The 20,026-nt window shown below is 39.2% G+C and overlaps 1 protein-coding gene across 3 annotated transcripts in view; it reads left to right on the top strand.

Annotated features, from left to right (window-relative positions):
- The window catches only part of G2E3 (G2/M-phase specific E3 ubiquitin protein ligase), a 74,070-nt gene that overhangs the window by 12,641 nt on the left and 41,403 nt on the right, over positions 1 to 20,026 (top strand). For all 3 annotated transcript variants that reach the window (XM_040257176.1, XM_040257177.1, XM_040257178.1), the window contains exon 2: positions 18,540 to 18,580. In XM_040257176.1, the coding sequence (XP_040113110.1) occupies positions 18,540 to 18,580 (41 nt within the window). The remainder of the gene's footprint in view (positions 1 to 18,539; positions 18,581 to 20,026) is intronic.

Genomic DNA, 20,026 nt, shown 5'->3' with positions numbered 1-20,026 from the left:
TCGGGGACGGGATGGAAGAGGGTGGGCAATGGGAAGGGGTAGTTGGGGAGTTTGGGATGGACATGTACACACTGCTATGTTAAAAATGGATAACCAGTAAGGACTTACTATATAACACATGGAACTCTGGTCAATGTTATGTGGCAGCCCTAATGGGAGGGGAGTTTGGGGGAGAATGGATATGTGTATATGTATGGCTCAGGCCCTTTGCTGATCACCTAAGACTGTCACAACATTGTTAATTGGCTGTACCCCAATACAAAACAGAGTTTTAAAAAATCTTGTTTTGATAAATCTATCAACATGCCTGCCTTGTCTGGTTCTGATGTTTGCTCTGCCTTTTCAAAATGTGCATTTTGCTCTTTGATATGTCTTGTAATTTTTTTCTTGATAGCCAGATATGAGGTACTGAATAAAAAGAATTGCTGTAAATAAGCCATTAGTAACAAGGTGGTAAAATTTACAATCTAAGATTTAACTAAGAATTAAATCTTAGTTCTTAATTCTAGTTCTGATTAAGTCTCATTCTTTTTGTGAGGCTATGCCTCTGGACTGTGAAGTTTACAATATCTCAGTTTTCTTCTCCCCTTTTCCATGGGACAGGATGGCTAGAGTATGTTGGAGTTTGGTATTAATATTTTTCTTTTCCTGGGTCATTTAGACTCTGATAATACACTAGCAGGTTAGGCTCTGGCTAATTATTTCTCCTGAGGGAAGGCCTTATTAAGAACAGAGTGCTTTGGTGCATTTAAAAATGGGCCTCTCCGGTGGCTCAGCATTAAAACAATCCTCCTGCATTGCAAGTGCCCCAGGAGACGTGGGTCCAATCCCTGGCTCCGGAAGATCCTCTGGAGGAGGGCATGGCAACCCACTCCAGTATTCTTGCCTTGAGAATCCCATGGACAGTGGAATCTGGTGGGCCACAGTCCATGGGGTTGCAAAGAGTTGGACACAACGGAAGCAACTTAGCATGCACTAGTTTCCCCTGAGGGCAGGCCTTATTAAGAACAGAATGCTTTGATGTATTTAAAAATGGTAGTTTACCCTCCCCTTGCCAAAATCAGGGAATTTTTCTCTGATATTTACTGTGGACTTCTGGTTGGGTTCCTGGTGATAATGGTGAGGGGCCCTGTGATTATATGCTCCTTGAGTTTTTAACACTCAAAGTTGTCCACACTGAGCCTGCACCAATTAGTCAGTTATAGTGTAGGTTTTCCTGCCTGGATACTGGATCCCACAGCAGTTTCAGCTGGTAACTCTTTGCTCAGATAAGCTGTAATTCCCTGCATTCACCTCTTTCCAGTCTCAGAGGGCAGTAGTTTGTCATTACCTCTCTTACAGATCCAAGAAATACTGATTTGTCTTTTCAGCTCTTGTTAGGATGGAGAGGTGACTTGACAGCATCTTATGGAGTGCTCTTCCTTTAATTTAAATAAATATGTTTATTTCTTTTTTAATGGTGGTTGTTAACTTTTAAACATTCGTCTGGTAGTATAATTGTATAGAATAAAATTCACCCATTTTAAGAGTATAGTTCAGTGAGTTTTAGTACATGTATTTCATTATATTAATATTCCAAAATTTGTTTTATCAGTTGTCTGTTGATGGAGATTTAGGTTGTTTATAGTTTTTGGCTATTACAGATAAGGCAGTTGTGAACATTTGTGTACAGTGAACATATGCCTTCATTTCTCTTGGTTGCCTATCTATCTATCATATGGTAGGTGTCCATTTAACTTTTTTTATCAAAGTGAAATTCACATTCATAAAAATAACCATTTTGTGGATTGTAAGACCAGAATCTATAAAACTCCTAGAGAAAAACATAGGCAAAACACTCTGACATAAATCACAGCAGGATCCTCTATGACCCACCCCCAGAGTAATGGAAATAAAAGCAAAAATGAAAAATGGGACCTAGTTAAACTTAAAAGCTTTTGCACAACAAAGGAAACTCTAAGCAAGGTGAAAAGACAGCCTTCAGAATGGGAGAAAACCATAACAAATGAAGCAACTGACAAAGAATTAATCTCAAAAGCAGCTCATGCAGCTCAATTTCAGAAAAATAAACGACCCAATCAAAAACTGGGCCAAAGAACTAAACAGACATTTCTCCAAAGAAGACATACAGATGGCTAACAAACACAGGAAAAGATGCTCAACATCACTCATTGTCAGAAATGCAAATCAAAACCACAGTGAGATACCATCTCACACCGGTCACAATGGCTGCTATCAAAAAAGTCTACAAACAATAAATGCTGGAGAGGGTGTGGAGAAAAGGGAACCCTCTTACACTGTTGGTGGGAATGCAAACTAGTACAGCCACTATGGAGAAGATTGTGGAGATTCCTTAAAAAACTGGAAATAGAACTGCCATATGACCCAGGATTCCCACTGCTGGGCATACACACTGAGGAAACCAGAATTGAAAGAGACACGTGTACCCCAGTGTTCTTCACAGCACTATTTATAATAGCTAGGTCATGGAAGCAACCTAGATGTCCATTGGCAGACGAATGTGGTACATATACACAGTGAAATATTACTCAGCTATTAAAAAGAATGCATTTGAATCAGGTCTAATGAGGTGGATGAAACTGGAGCCTTTTATACAGAGTGAAGTAAGTCAAAGAAAAACACCAATACAGCATATTAACGCATATATATGGAATCTAGAAAGATGGTAATGATGACCCTACGCGCGAGACAGCAAGAGACACAGATGTAAAGAACAGACTTTTGGACTCTGAGAGAATAGCATTGAAACATGTATATTACTATATGTGAAACAGATTGCCAGCCCAGGTTCGATGGATGAGACAGGGTGCTCAGGGCTGGTGCACTGGGATGACCTTGAGGGATGGGATGGGAATGGAGGTGGGAGGCGGGTATTCAGGATGGGGAACACATGTACACCCATGGCTGATTCATGTGAATGTATGGCAGAAACCGCTACAATATTGTAAAGTAATTAGCCTCCAATTAAATTAAATTTTTTTTAAAGTAACAATTTTGAAGTGTATAGCTCAGCGCCATGTATTCACACATCCACAGTGTTCTGCAACCATTACCTCTATCTAGTTCTAAAACATTTTCATCACTCCAAAAGGAAAAGTCACACCATTAGACAGTCACTTCACATTTCCTGTTTTGCCATCCTTGGAAACCCCAAATCTGCTCTGTCTCTATAGATTTACCTGTTCCAGATACTTCATATAAGTGGGATTATATAGTCAGTCCTAAAGGAAATCAACGATGAATATTCACTGGAAGGACTTATGCTGAAGCTGAAGCTCCATCCAGTACATTGACCACCTGATGCAAAGAACCAACTCATTGGAAAAGACTCTGATGCTGGGAAAGATTGAAGGCAGGAGGAGAAGGGGGCGACAGAGAATGAGATGGTTGGATGGCATCATCAACTCAATGAAGATGAATTTGAGCAAACTCTGGGAGATAGTGAAGGACAGGGAAGCCTAGTGTGCTGCAGTCCATGGGGTCACAGAGTTGGCCACTACTTAATGACCAGACAACAACAGTACAGTGTATGACTTTTCATTTCTGGCTTCTTAGTATATTTTTAGGGTTCATGTATGTTGTCACATACCAGTACTGTATTTTCTAAAATAGCTGAATAACATTCTATTGTATGGATATACCACATTTTGTATACCTGTTCATTGATTGACAGAGAAATGAGTTTCTGTTTTTTAGCTATTGTCTGTATTGCTGTTAGGAACATTTTTGAGCAAGTTTTTGTTTGTGTGTGCCAAGTCACTTCAGTCATGTCCAACTCTGCGACCCCATGGACTGTAGCCTGCCAGGCTTCTCAGTCCATGGAATTTTCCTGGCGAGAATACTGGAGTGGGTAGCCATTCCTTTCTCCAGGGCATCCTCCTGACCCAGGGATCAAGCCTACGTCTCCTACAGCTCCTGTGTTTTCAAGCAGATTCTTTATTGCCGAGCCACCAGGAAGCCCTCTTATTTGAATATCTGTTTTCAAATCTTTTCAGTAAGTACAGGCTTACCCAGCCATCTGGAAGGAGAGCATTCATATGACATCTTTTGTAGGCTGAAATGGGATAGAATAAAGAACTCTTTTTTTTTTTTTTTAATAAAGATGAAGATCCTTTTTGGATTTCTTTTTGTTTAGCAAAAACACATATTAATGTGAGTCTTTTGTAGAAGTAAAGTGGCATAAAGGGAACTTTCCAAAACTGTACCTAGTGTGATTGTTGGGTAATGTGACAATTCTGTGATGTGTTGAGCAACTGCCGAACTACTGGTCCACAGTAGCTGTACCATTTTACATTCTCATTAGCAATGTTTGAGGGTTGCAATTTCTCCATATCCTTGCCTTTGCTTGTTTTCTTTTTATTTTTCAATTATGGTAACTTTAGCAAAGATCTCAAGTGTGGTATCTCATTATGGTTTTCATTTGCATATCCTTAAGGAATATGATGTTGAATATTTCTTTATATACTTCTTGCCCATTTAATTATTTTCTTGGAAGAAATGTTTGTTCAGATCCTTTCTGTTTTTCAGTTGGTTTGGTTTTTTTTGTTGAGTTCTAAGAGTTTCTTATATATTCTGGATACTAGATCCTTATCACGTCAATTAGTCAGTTCATTCGTGTCCGACTCTTTGCAACCCCATGAACTGCAGCACGCTAGGCTTCCCTGTCCATCACCAACTCCCGGAGCTTGCTCAAACTCATGTCCATCGAGTCAGTGATGCCATGCAACCATCTTATCCTCTTTTATCCCCTTCTCCCACCTTCAATCTTTCCCAGCATTAAGGTCTTATCAAGTAATGATTTTCAGATATCTTCATGTTTTCACTCTCTTGATTATGTAATCCAGTCTACTCTTTCTGTCTTTCTGCTTGTGATTTTGGTGTCATACATAAGAAACCATTGCCAAATCCAAGGTCATGTTTTTTTCTGAGATTTTTATAGTCTTGGCTCTTACATACTAAATCTGGAAACCATTTTGAGTTAATTTTTGTGTGTAGTGTGAGATAGAGGTCCAAATTCATTCTATTACCTGTGGCTACCCAACTGGCCCAACACCATTTGTTGAAGAGACTGTTCTTTCTCCACTGAATGGTTTTGACATTTTTGTTGAAAATTAATTGATCATAGATGTATGGATTTATTTCTTGGCTCTTCTTCTCTATGTTTTTCCTATGCCAGTCTCACCATTTTTTATTATGATTGTGTTGTAGCAAGTTTTCAAATTGGGAGGTATGATTCATTCAACTTTTTACATTGCTTTAAATTATTCAGGCTCTCATAATTTCTTATGGATTTTAGGATCGGATTTTCCATTTCTACAGAAATGATCATTGGACTTTTATACGGATTGTCTTGAATATAGATTGCTTTGGGGAAAATGGCCATCTTAAAAATACTAAGTCTTCCAACCATGAACAGAGTTCTTTCCATTTATTTGGGTTATTTAATTTCTTTTTACAGTGGTTAGTGGCTTTCAGTATATAAATCTTGCACCTCTTTGTTAAATTTATTTAATAGTTCAGTCCTTTTGATGGTATTAAAATGTTGTGGATTGTTCTTTGCTGTTGTATAGAAATTTGACTGATTTTTTTGTGTGTGTTGACCTTGCATCCTACCACTTATTTTGGATTTGTTAACTCTCACAGTGTTTTATGAATTCATTAGGATTTCTTGCATATAAGATCATGTCTTCTACAAATAGAGCTACTTCTTGCTTTCAGTTTGAAAGTGAAAGTGTTAGTTGCTCAATCGTGTCTGACTCTTTGCAGTCCCATAGACTATAGCCTGCCAGGCTCCTCTGTCCATAGAATTTTCCAGGCAAGAACACTGGAGTGGGTTGCCATTTCCTTCTCCTGGGGATCTTCCTGACCCAGGAATCAAACCCGTGTCTCCTGCATTGCAGGTGAATTCTTTACCATCTGAGCCACTAGGGAAGTATAGATGTCTTTTATTTATTTTCTTGCCTAATTATTTTGTCCAGAACTTCTAATACAATGTTGAATAGATACAGTGAGAGTGGACATCACTGTTTTGCTCTGGATCTTATATGGAAATTTTCAGTTTTTCACCATTGAGTTTGATGTTAGCTGTGGGTTTTTCATAGGTACTCTTTATCATGCTGAGGAAATTCCCTTCTGTTCCTAAATTGATAAATGTTTTTTGTCATGAAAGAGTGTCGGATTTTGTCAAATGACTAGCTAAAGGTTTGTCAATTTAGTTGATCTTTTTTAAGAACCAATTTTATAACTTATTCTCTGTTGTTTTTCTTTTCTTTTTTTTTTTAACATTTATATACACTCTAATCTTTTTAAATTCCTTCCTTCTACCAGGTTTGGTGTCACTTGTTCTTTTTCTAGCTCCTTGAGGTATAAAGTTACTGCCTGGTAATCTTTTTCAATGTCTGCATTTCCAGTTATAAATTTTCCTCTGATCACTCTTTGCTGTATACTGTAGGTTTTTTTTTTTTTTTTTTTAATTTTAGATATTTATTTATTCATTTTTGGATGTGCTGGGTCTCTTGCTGTGCAGGCTTTTCTCTAGATGCAGAGAGGGAGGGCTGCTCTCTAGTTGGAGTGTGCAGGCTTCTCATTGCAGTGGCTTCTCGTTGTGGAGCACAGGTTCTAGGATGTGTGAGCTTCAGTAGTTGCAACTCTCAGGCTCCTAGAGCACAGGCTCAAACCCATGTGGCACATGGATTTAGTTGCTCTGTGGCACATGGATTTAGTTGCTCTGTGGCACGTGGGATCTTCCTGGATCAGGGATCAAATCTGTGTCTCCTGTATTGGCAGACAAATTCCCTACCACTGAGCCACCAGGGAAGCCCTATCATAAGTTTTAGTATGTTATGTTTTTTATTTTCATTGGTCTCTAAGTATTTTCTAATTTCCTGTTTGGTTTCTTCCCTCTTGCTTGTTTAAGATTGTGTTGTTTAATCTCTGTATTTTTGAGAATTTTTCAGCATTCCTTCTTTCCTTTGCTTGTTGGCCGTATTGTTATTTCTTTCCTGGAGTGTGTGTTCCACTCCCAAGTTCGTTTTTTGACGTCAATATCACCGTTATCAAAGCCAGATAAAGACACTATAGGAAAAGAAAACTATAGGCCAATATCCCTGATGAATATAGATGCAAAAATTCTCAGCAAGACACTCAAAAACCAAATTCAGCAGCACATTAGAAGGATCATACATCATGATCAATCAGGATTCATCTTTGTGTGTAAGAATGGATCAATATATACAAATATATAAATGTGAAACATAATACAAGTGGGTCTTTCCAGATGGTGCTAGAGGTAAAGAACCCGCCTGCCAATGTAGGAGGTGGAGGTGATGCAGATTCGACCCCTGGATCAGAAAGATCCCCTGAAATAGGAAATGGCAGCCCACTCCAGTATTCTTGTCTTGAGAATCCCATGGATCGAGGAACCTGGCTGGCTACTGTCCAAAGAGTCGTAAGGAGTCAGACACAACTGAAGCAACTTAGCACAACACAAATGGAAGGAGAAATAAAGTCTTCTCAAAAGATACAAGAAAAACTTTTAACAAAATCCAGCATCCTTTCTACTTATCAGAACAAGACCCAGTTGCCCCCACAGTCTCTCACATCAGAAAGCTTCTATAAGTCTCTTATTCTTATCCCTCAGAAGGCAGACAGAATGAAAACCACAATCACAGAAAACTAATCAAACTGATCACATGGATCACAGCCTTGTCTCGCTCAGTGAAACTATGAGCCATGCCGTGTAGGGCCACCCAGGACGGATGGGTCATGATGGAGAGTTCTGAAAAAACGTCCACTGGAGAAGGGAATGGCAAACCACTTCAGTATTCTTGCCTTGAGAACCCCATGAACAGTATGAAAAGGCAAAAAAATAAGATGCTGAAAGATGAACTCCCCAGGTCGGTAGGTGCCCAATATGCTACTGGAGAAGACTGGAGAAATAACTGCAGAAAGAATGAAGAGATAGAGCCAAAGCAAAAACAACACCCAGTTGTAGATCTGACTGATGATGGAAGTAAAGTCCAATGCTGTAAAGAGCACTATTGCGTAGGAACCTGGATTGTTAGGCCCGTGACTCAAGGTAAATTGGAAGTGGTCAGACAGGAGATGGCAAGAGTGAACATCGACATTTTAAGACTCAGTGAACTAAAATGGACTGGAATGGGTGAATTTAACTCATGACCATTATGTCTACTACTGTGGGCAAGAATGCCTTAGAAGAAATGGAATTGCCCTCATAGTCAACAAGAGTCCAAAATGCAGTACTTGGGTACAGTCTCAAAAATGACAGAATGATCTCTGTTTGTTTCCAAGGCAAACCATTTAGTATCACAGTAATCCAAGTCTACGCCCCAATCAGTAATGCTGAAGAAGCTGAAGTTGAGCCGTTCTATGAAGACCTACAGCACCTCCTAGAACTAACACCCAAAAAAGATGTCCTTTTCGTTATAGGGGACTGGAATGAAAAAGTGGGGAGTCAAGAGATACCTGGCGTAAAAGGCAAGTTTGGCCTTGTAGTATAAAATGGAGCAGGGCAAAAGCTAACAGTTTTGCCATGTGAATGCACTGGTCATAGCAAACACCCTTTTCCAGCAACACAAGAGACAGCTGTGCACATGGACATCACCAGATGGTCAACACCGAAATCAGATTGCTTATATTTTTTGTAGCCAAAGATGGAGAAACTCTATACAGTTAACAAAAACAAGACCAGGAGCTGACTGTGGCTCAGATCATGAATTCCTTATTACCAAATTCAGACTTAATTGAAGAAAGTAGGGAAAACCACTAAACCATTCGGGTATGACCTAAATCAAATAGCTCACAATGATACAGTGGAAGTGACAAATGGATTCAGGGGATTAGATCTGACAGAGCGCCTGAAGAACTATGGGTGTACGCTTGTGACAGTGTACAGGAGGCAGTGATCAAGACCATCTCCAAGAAAAGGAAATGCAAAAAGGCAAAATGGCTGTCTAAGGAGAAAAGAGGTGAGAAAAGAGGAGGAGCAAAAGGCAAAGGAGAAAAGGAAAGATATAACCATTTGAATGCAGAGTTCCAGAGAATAGAGAGGAAAGATAATGAAAATTTTCCTCAGTAATCCATGCAAAGAAATAGAGAAAACAATAGAATGGGAAAGACTAGAGATCTCTTCAAGAAAATCAGAGATATCAAGGGAACATTTCATGTAAAGATGGGCACAATAAAGTGCAGAAATGGTATGGACCTAACAGAGGCAAAAGATATTAAGAAGAGGTGGTAAGAATACACAGAAGAACTATACAAAAAACATTTTCGTGACCCAGACAACCACGATGGTGTACTCACTCACCTACAGCCAGACATCCTGCAATGCGAAGTCAAGTGGGCCTTAGGAAGCATCACTATGAACAAAGCTAGTGGAGGTGATGGAATTCTAGCTGAGCTATTTCAGATCCTAAAATATAATGCTGTTAAAGTGCTGCACTCAATATGTGGCAAATTTGGAAAACTCAACAGTGGCCACAGGATTGGAAAAGGTCAGTTTTCATTCCAGTCCCAGAGAAAGGCAACACCAAAGAATGTTCAAAGTACCTCACAATTGCAGTTATCTCACACGCTAGCAAAGTAATGCTTAAAATTCTCCAAGCCAGACTTCAACATTTCATGAACTGAGAACTTCCAGATGTTCAAGCTGTATTTAGAAGAGACAGAGGAACAAGAGATCCAGTTGCCAACATCCACTGGATCATTGAAAAAGCAAGAGAGTTCCAGAAAAAGATCTACTTCTGCTTTTATTGACTATGCCAAAGCCTTTGACTGTATGGATCACAACAGACTGTGGGGAATTCTGCAAGAGATGGGAATACCAGACCACCTGACCTGCCTCCTGAGAAATCTGTATGCAGGTCAGGAAGCAACAGTTAGAACTGGACATGGAACAACAGACTGGTTCCAGATAGGAAAAGGTGTACGTACGTCAAGGCTGTCTGTATATTGTTACCCTGCTTATTTAACTTATATGCAGAGTACATCATGTGAATGCTGGAACAAGCTGGAATCAAGATTGCCGGGGGAAGTAACAACCTCAGATATGCAGATGACACCACCCTTCTGACAGAAAGCAAAGAAGAACTGAAGAGCTTCTTGATGAAAGTGAAAGAGGAGAGTGAAATTGTAGGCTTAAAAGTCAACATTCAGAAAACTAAGATCATGGCATCTTTTCCCATCAGTTCATGGCAAATAGATAGGGAAACAATGTAAACAGTGAGAAATTTTATTTTGTGGACTCCAAAATCACTGCAGATGGTGACTGCAGCCATGAAATTAAGAGACACTTGCTCCTTGGAAGAAAAGCCGTGACCAACCTAGACAGCATATTAAAAAACAGAGGTATTACTTTGCCAACAAAGATGGTTCTGGTCAAAGCTATGGTTTCCCAGTAGTCCTGTATGGATGTCACCGTTGGACTGTAAAGAAAGCTGAGCACTGGAGAACTGATGCTTTTGAATTGTGGTGTTTAAGACGATCCTTGAGAGTCCCTTGGACTGCAAGGACATGTAACCAGTCATTCCTAAATGAAATCAGTTCTGAATATTCATTGGAAGGACTGATGCTGAAGCTGAAAATCCAATACTTTGGTCACCCAATGCGAAGAACTGACTCCTTGGAAAAGATTGTGATGCTGGGAAAGATTGAAGGCAAGAGGAGAAGGGGACGACAGAGGATGAGATGGTTGGATGGCATCACTGACTGGATGGACATGAGTTTGAGTAAGCTCCAGGAGTTGGTGATGGACATGGAAGCCTGGCGTGATGCAGTCCCTGGGGTCGCAAAGAGTTGCACATGACTGAATGAATGAGATGAACTGATCATCTTTCATGATAAAAATTCTCAACACAATGGATATAGAAGGGGGAGGTACCTCACCATTTTAAAGGTCATAGATGACAGGCTCACAGTTTTCATTTTACTCAGTGGTAAAAGGTTGAAAACTTCTCCTGTATGATCAGAAACAGGACAGGGGTACCCATTCTCACCTCTCCTATTCAGCAGAGTACTAGAAGTCCTAGCCAGAGCAATCAGGCCAGAAATAGAAATGAAAGCATCTATGTCAGAAAAGAAGTAAAAATGTGTTTGCAAATAACAGGATCTTATTTATTGAAAACCCTAAGAATTCCAGCAAAAAAACTGTTTATACAGCCACTCAGAGTGAGTGGGAGTCTGGCTTACTTTATTAATTTGTTATCTATTGCTGTGTAACAGATCACTGCAAAACTTGGTGCCTTATAAAAATAGACATTTATTATCTGTCAGTTTCTGTGAGTCAGAAATTTGGGACCAGCTTAGCTGTGTGATTCTGGCTTTGGGTCTTCCATGAAGTTGCTCTTAGGCTGTGAACCACACTGCAGTCTTATAAAGGCTTGAATGGGGCTGGATGATTTGTTTCTAAAATAGTTTGCATATATGACTGTGGGTAAATGCCTCAGTTCTTTGCCAAGTGGAGCTCTCCTTTAGGAGCATCGTGAGTCTTTAGGACATGGCAGTAAGCTTCCTCTGGTGCAAGTGATCCATGATAGAGAGGAGGAGGAAGTCATAATGCCTTTTATGACCTAGTTATGCTTTGTCACTTAAGCCAGACTTTTTGGTGGAAGTTAGTAAGCACAGCCACAGCCACAGTCAAGAAAAAAAATTAGGCTCCAACTTTTGAAGGGAAGAGATTCAAACTGAGTGTCAGTGACTGACCAAGTGGAGGTAAGTAATACAGGAGACTCAGAATATGTCTAGATAGTAGCCTTCTGGAGTTCTTCATTAAATTGTTAATGGTTTCTCAGGGAAGGGAGGAATACTTTGATAGTATTTCTAAGACCAAGACTTGGGCTGTAACTGAGATGTATATGTACCTAGCGTTGTTCTCCTCTTTTCACTTAAGACTTAAAATTCATGTACTGGAAACAAAATGATAAAATCTAGTTAAAAACATGTGAGGGTTGTTTTGTTTTGTTTTTGAAGTTTTGTTTTAGAGACTGCTGACTGAAGTAAATCATCATTGGGATGCTGTGGATTAGGAAGAAAGCTGATGTGAACTAGTCAAAAATATGAGTCTTTTAGTACCTTTGGAACATTATCCTGTTTGGGAGTAACTTTTAATTTTTATATAATCTTAAGCTTAGAAAGGACTTCCCACATGTCTCAGATGGTAAAGAAACCACCTGCAATATGGGAGACCTGGGTTTGACCCCTGGGTCAGGAAGTTTCCCTGGAGAAAGGAATGGCAACCAACTCCAGTGTTTTTGCCTGGAGAATTCTATGGACAGAGGAGCCTGGTGGGCTATAGCCCATGAGGTCACAAAGAGTCAGACACAACTGAGACACGAACACAAGTACACAAGTACAAGTAGGCTTAGAAAGTAGCTGTAAGAGTAGTGAAAGAAACTCCTATGTACCCTTTAAACAGATTCCCCCGTGTACGTTTGTGACATTGGCCTTTCACCTGTTCTAGCCCAGCTGGCCTAAAACCACCAGAGATGAACCTGTAGTGTGATTAAGTTAGGTTTATTGACAATGCAGTGAGAGAGATCACAGGCCAGGGGAACCACAAGGCTTTGCCCCAAAGAGTCAAATAGATTTTTTACAGGATTATGTAGAAGGGTGGCACTGAAGTAAAATTGTAATGAAGTAGTGTTTTGATAGAGTCAAAGCAAAACCAAGGTTATGTGTAAAAGAATCAACATTAGGTCTGAGCTGTGAAGTGGGCTAAAGGTGGTGTTTCCTTGAAAATTACAGAATTAAGAGCTTTTTGAACATTTCTTCTCCTAAAGTTGCTTACTTAGGTCATCCTAGGAAGATGAGGGTATTTCAGAGAGTTTCCTTCAGTTCAGTTCAGTTCAGTCACTCAGTGGTGTCCAACTCTTTGTGACCCCATGAATCGCAGCATGCCAGGCCTCTCTGTCCATCACCAACTCCCGGAGTTCACTCAGACTCACGTCCATCCAGTCAGTGATGCCATCCAGCCATCTCATCCTCCGTTGTCCCCTTCTCCTCCTGACCCCAATCCCTCCCAGCATCAGAGTGTTTTCCAATGAGTCAACTCTTCGCATGAGGTGGCCAAAGTACTGGAGCTTCAGCTTTAGCATCATTCCTTCAAAGAAATCCCAGGGCTGATATCCTTTAGGATGGACTGGTTGGATCTCCTTGCAGCCCAAGGGACTCTAAGAGTCTTCTCCAACACCACAGTTCAAAAGCATCAATTCTTTGGCGCTCTGCCTTCTTAATAGTCCAACTCTCACATCCATACATGACCACTGGAAAAACCATAGCCTTGACTAGACGGACCTTAATCGGCAAAGTAATGTCTCTGCTTTTGAATATGCTATCTAGGTTGCTCATAACTTTTCTTCCAAGGAGTAAGCGTCTTTTAATTTCATGGCTGCAGTCACCATCTGCAGTGATTTTGGAGCCCCCAAAAATAAAGTCTGACACTGTTTCCACTGTTTCCCCATCTATTTCCCATGAAGTGATGGGACCGGATACCATGATCTTCGTTTACTGAATGTTCAGCTTTAAGCCAACTTTTCCGCTCTCCTCTTTTACTTTGATCAAGAGGCTTTTTAGTTCCTCTTCACTTTCTGCCATAAGGGTGGTGTCATCTGCATATCTGAGGTTATTGATATTTCTCCTGGCAATCTTGATTCCAGCTTGTGTTTCTTCCAGTCGAGCGTTTCTCATGATGTACTCTGCATATAAGTTAAATAAGCAGGGTAACAATATACAGCCTTGACATACTCCTTTTCCTATTTGGAACCAGTCTGTTGTTCCATGTCCGGTTCTAACTGTTGCTTCCTGACCTGCATACAGATTTCTCAAGAGGCAGGTTAGGTGGTCTGGTATTCCCATCTCTTTCAGAATTTTCCACAGTTTATTGTGATCCACACAGTCAAAGGCTATGCCATAGTCAATAAAGCAGAAGTAGTTGTTTTTCTGGAACTCTCTTGCTTTTTCCATGATTCAGCAGATGTTGGCAATTTGATCTCTGGTTCCTCTGCCTTTTCTAAAAGCAGCTTGAACATCAGGAAGTTCACGGTTCACGTATTGCTGAAGCCTGGCTTGGAGAATTTTGAGCATTACTTTACTAGCGTGTGAGATGAGTGTAATTGTGCGATAGTTTGAGCATTCTTTGGCATTGCCTTTCTTTGGGATTGGAATGAAAATTGACCTTTTCCAGTCCTGTGGTCACTGCTGAGTTTTCCAAATTTGTTGGCATATTGAGTGCAGCACTTTCACAGCATCATCTTTCAGGATTTGAAATAGCTCTACTGGAATCCCATCACCTCCACTAGCTTTGTTCGTAGTGATGCTTTCTAAGGTCCACTTGACTTCACATTCCAGGATGTCTGGCTCTAGATGAGTGATCACACCATCGTGATTATCCAGGTCGTGAAGATCTTTTTTATACAGTTCTTCTGTGTATTCTTGCCATCTCTTCTTAATATCTTCTGCTTCTGTTAGGTCCATAGCATTTCTGTCCTTTATTGAGCCCATCTTTGCATGAAATGTTCCCTTGGTATCTCTAATTTTCTTGAAGAGATCTCTAGTCTTTCCCATTCTGTTATTTTCCTCTATTTCTTTGCATTGATCACTGAAGAAGGCTTTCTTATCTCTCCTTGCTATTCTTTGGAACTCTGCATTCAGATACTTATGTCTTTCCTTTTCTCATTGGCTTTTCACTTCTCTTCTTTTCACAGCTATTTGTAAGGCCTCCCCAGACAGCCATTTTGCTTTTTTGCATTTCTTTTCCATGGGGATGGTCTTGATCCCTGTCTCCTGTACAATGTCATGAACCTCATTCCATAGTTCATGAGGCACTCTATCAGATCTAGGCCCTTAAATCTATTTCTCACTTCCACTGTATAATCATAAGGAATTTGATTTAGGTCATACCTGAATGGTCTAGCAGTTTTCCCTACTTTCTTCAATTTAAGTCTGAATTTGGTAATAAGGAGTTCATGATCTGAGCCACAGTCAGCTCCTGGTCTTTTCTGTTGACTGTAAAGAGCTTCTCCATCTTTGGCTGCAAAGAATATAATCAATCTGATTTTGGTGTTGACCATCTGGTGATGTCCATGTGTAGAGTCTTCTCTTGTGTTGTTGGAAGAGGGTGTTTGCTATGACCAGTGCGTTTTCTTGGCAAAACTCTACTAGTCTTTGCCCTGCCTCATTCCGCATTCCAAGGCCAAATTTTCCTGTTACTCCAGGTATTTCTTGACTTCCTACTTTTGCATTCCAGTCCCCTATAATGAAAAGGACATCTTTTGGGGGTGTTAGTTCTAAAAGGTCTTGTAGGTCTTCATAGAACCGTTCAACTTCAGGTTCTTCAGCATTACTGGTTGGGGCATAGACTTGGATTACTGTGATATTGAATGGTTTGCCTTGGAAATGAACAGAGATCATTCTGTCTTTTGAGATTGCATCCAAGTACTGCATTTCAGACTCTTTTGTTGACCATGATGGCTACCATTTCTTCTGAGGGATTCCTGCCCTCAGTAGTAGATATAATGGTCATCTGAGTTAAATTCACCCATTCCAGTCCATTTTAGTTCACTGATTCCTAGAATGTCGGCGTTCACTCTTGCCATCTCCTGTTTGACCACTTCCAATTTGCCTTGATTCATCGACTTGACATTCTAGGTTCCTATGCAATGTTGCTCTTCATAGCATCAGACCTTGCTTCTATCACCAGTCACATCAACAGCTGGGTATTGTTTTTATTTGGCTCCATCCCTTCATTCTTCCTGGAATTATTTCTCCACTGACCTCCAGTAGCATATTGGGCACCTAATGACCTGGGGAGTTCCTTTTTCAGTATCCTACCATTTTGCCTTTTCATACTGTTCATGGGGTTCCCAAGGCAAGAATGGTTTGCCATTCCCTTCTCCAGTGGACCACATTTTGTCAGACCTCTCCACCATGACCCGCCCGTCTTGGGTTGCCCCGCGGGCATGCCTTAGTTTCATTGAGTTAGACAAGGCTGTGGTCCTAGTGTGATTAGATTGACTAGTTTTCTGTGAGTATGGTTTCAGTGTGTCTGCCTTCTGATGCCCTCTTGCAACACCTACCATCTTACTTGGGTTTCTCTTACCTTGGGCGTGGGGTATCTCTTCACGGCTGCTCCAGCAAAGCACAGCCACTGCTCCTTACCTTGGATGAGGTATCTCCTCACCACCACCCCTCCTGACCTTCAACGTGGGATGGCTCCTCTAGGCCCTCCTGCGCCCACACAGCCACCACTCCTTGGATGTGGGGTTGCTCCTCCCAGCCACCACCCCTGGCCTAGGATGTGGGGTATCTCCTCTCAGGCGTTGCTTCTGGCCTGGGACGTGGGGTACTCAAGTTACTTCCCATCATGTTCCCAGTTGAGAGACAAGTAAGTACTGTTGTGGTATTTTTTCCCGGATAAGTTACTTTTTTAAAAAACGTAAAGAACTTCATGTAAATGGAATAATATAGATAATAATAGTGTGCAGTTTCTTTGATGCAGCTTGTTTGTAGATTCATCTGTTTTATTGCATCCTCAGCACTTGTTACCTTTTCATTGCTAAGTAGTATTGCATTTTATTAATATACTGCAATTTGCATGTCAGTTTTCTTGTTGATGGACTTGTAGGCTTCCAGTTTGGGAGTATCATGAAGACAGCTGCTATGAGCATTTCTATATAAAGTTTTTAGTTTATATGTTTATTTCTCTTGGATGTATACCTGCCTGTGAAACTCCTACATCAAAGGCTAGGTGCTTGGGTATATATGTTTAACTTTTAAGAAACTACTAAAACTTTTCAAAATGATTATTTCATTTTACATTCCCAGCAACAATTTATGAAAATTCCCCAGTTGCTTCATATCCTTTCCAGTGTTTGATATTGTAGTCTTTTTAATCTTAGACATTTTTACAGGTATAAAGTAGTCTTCATGGTGGTTTTAGTTTTTATCATCCTAATTAATGATGTTGAGCATTTTTTACATGTTTACTGGCCATTTGTATATCTTGCTTCATGAAGTGTCTATTCATGTTTTTTGCCCATTTCTTAGTTGTTTGCTTTGTATTGTTTTAGGAGTTCTTTCTGTATTCTGGATACAAGTCTTTGTCTGACACACTTTTACAAATATTTTCGCCTAGTATGTGGCGTGCAGAATTTACCTTCTTAATGATATCTTATGATGGGTAGAATCTTTTAAATTTGATGAAGTTCTTTTAAAACTTTAATAGTTTTAGCTCTCATAGTAAAGTCTATGATCCACTTGAAACTAATTTTTATTTATGGTGTAAAGTGTGAATCTCAAGTTTCCCAATTTTCCATACAGAGATCCATTTTTTCCAGCATCATTTGTTGATAAAAGACTTCTTTTTCTCATTGTTACCTTTGTTAAAAATCAAATGACCAGAAAAGTCTGAATCTGTTTCTGGGCTCTTTATTTCTATTCCAGTGGTCTGTGTGGAATACTGTGTATTAATACACTTTGAAAAGCTATATAGAGTACTTATTAGATTGTTGCAAACAGGAAAAACCTTTTTGTTCATGTTTTGGTAGCACTGGAGATCTTTCTTATGATCATCATCTTGCTGCCAGTGATATTTGGAGGCTTTTCAGCATGAAGTGCTATATATTCCTGTATTTTTTTTTTTTTTCGGTGATATGTGAGATTGATACTCACTTTTATTCTTTTCTATTTGAAAAGATGCAAAAACACTTGTTTAGGTCAGTTCTGAGGCTAGTGATTAAGAAACTTTAGGTACCTTTTTTTAAGTCTTATAGTTGTCTGAACATATATTATAAAAATCTAGACAGAATTTCATTGCAGTGTTGGACCAAGAGAGATGCCCAGGTCCTTATAGTTTGAAGGGAAAGAGGAGGACAAGACATAGCCACATAGAAACTGTGATTTCTTATAAAGAAACATTAGTTTATAATCTTGCATGGTAACCTGTGTTGTGGACCTCAATCATTCTGAATTATCAATCCAATAAACTTAAGTAAGCAGTAGTTGCAATTCATCTGCAGGGGGAAGGGTAAGAAATTATAAGCTGGAGAAGTTGAATCTCAAATATAAATCTGTTGGTGGGATACTGACTAAATATTGTTTATAAGTTAAAATTTTTATGTTTATTTTAGGTGAGGTGCTGTAATCATGTGTTTATGGAATTTTCCACAGTAGATTTGTGAAACTGCTAGAAAGTTGAAAGTCTTAAGTCTCTTTGTTCCTTGTATGTCCTGAGTTGGGTCTCCTTTTCAGTAAATACCAGTAGTCATCTTAATCTTCTTGATAACTAAAAAACGTTCCTTCCAATTTCAACACTGTCCCCAGAATTTACCGCCTTTGTTGAAAATTACTGGTCTTAGGTGTGGAAAGGTGAGGAAATAAAGTACTGGAGTAAGAAATGATCGTGCAGCTTGTTCGTTATCATACACTGACTAAATCTAAATAAAATGGGTAATTTGAGAATTTTGAAATTAAGATGTCTGATTGTATATTCTTATTTTTCCTAGTAAAATGAATGAAAATAAACCTGGAGGCTCACAGAATTCTAGTAAGTAATCATATTTAAAATATTTTCAAGTTTAACTTAAAATATTATGATATATAATTCTTGCTTTTTTTTAAATTACAATTAATCTTTTAGACTGCTATTCAAACACTAGGAATGAATTTCCTGATCCATGCTTAGATTGTGTTTCTGTATACTGAAGTATAATGTTTTATGTATTAATTTCAACAAAAATCTGCTAGAAAAGGATAATTTGCCAAATTTTATTTGTATATTCTGTGTTTATCAAATGTGGTTTGTATTTGAACAAAACAGTTATTATTTCTTTAATAAATATGATTTTTTAACCTTTTTGTGTGATTTTTCTTCTTACAAAAGATAAAATAAATGAGAACAGTTCATGTATAATAGTTTAACATGAAAAGGAAAACTTACCTGTTAGTGCTCACAACCATCTCCTCAAACAGATGTAGACTTTACTTTTAGTTGTTTTCTTCATGTATTAGTTATAAATAGTATGTATCGATTTGCTACTATGGAAGATGAAAATTTTTAATTGTTACTTTATACTCAGTTGCCACTACTTCTCCTGATCTGCCCTTTTTAAAATTTATTGTTTGATTGCCTCTAAAAGTGTTACACTTGAAACTGAATCTTTACTCTCACTTACAGAGTATCTATTAACTGCCTATCATGTTGGATAAGGAAATTTATGCCCTTAAACCTCCCTCTACTTTGCTTTCCTGCTTTTACCTTTGGACTTCTATCAGTTATGCTACTAGTTCTGAAACTTAGTAGTTCATGGGCTACCTTCTTATATTTGTCAAATGTAAATATCACCTATTACTGTTATCTTGTTAGTATTTTTCTTAAGTTTGTCTCAGCTTTTTACTTGAATGAATGTGTTCATTTTATTACTGTAACATAACCAGTATCATTTGCTGAAGGGTTAGGTAGAAGGTGTAGAATCGTAAAGTTGGAACAATTTTACAGAATTTTAAATGTTAAAATTAATATGCAAAGTACAAATAAAAACAAAAGTAACCTACTTAGAAAAATGCATGCCTGAAACCTGGTCTGTTCTGTGTCCAGGGCCTTGGTACCAGGCAAGGGAGGAGGGGAACAGATGGAAAGCACAAGTCCATAGCATATAGCGATGCAGCTCCATCCAGCATTCACTTTGAGGACTCTTCTGCAGTCTTGGCTAATTCCTTGTATTCCTCTTCCTCTTGATAGCTGCATACATACTTGTAGTTGAAAGTATAGGCGCTGGGGATGAAGAAGTTAAGGTGGGAGTTGCTGGTGTAAGATTTGCAATAATCAAATGACAATTTGCTGGAATTATTGTGGTCAGTTACTCTGTGTTGGGGAGGAAGAGGTGCTGAAATTTTGAGGGAAGGGGCTTCCAGTTACTGCTTGGTGAGCTGTAGTGAGGGAGAGCAAATACAGGATGGATGTTTCACAATATTAAGTATTGGTTTCTTTCCA

The sequence above is a fragment of the Oryx dammah genome, unplaced genomic scaffold, assembly GCF_014754425.2.
Source record: "Oryx dammah isolate SB20612 unplaced genomic scaffold, SCBI_Odam_1.1 HiC_scaffold_16, whole genome shotgun sequence".
Taxonomy (NCBI): domain Eukaryota; kingdom Metazoa; phylum Chordata; class Mammalia; order Artiodactyla; family Bovidae; genus Oryx; species Oryx dammah.
Note: the sequence above shows the minus strand (reverse complement) of the source record. Positions and strands in the feature narration are given on the sequence as shown.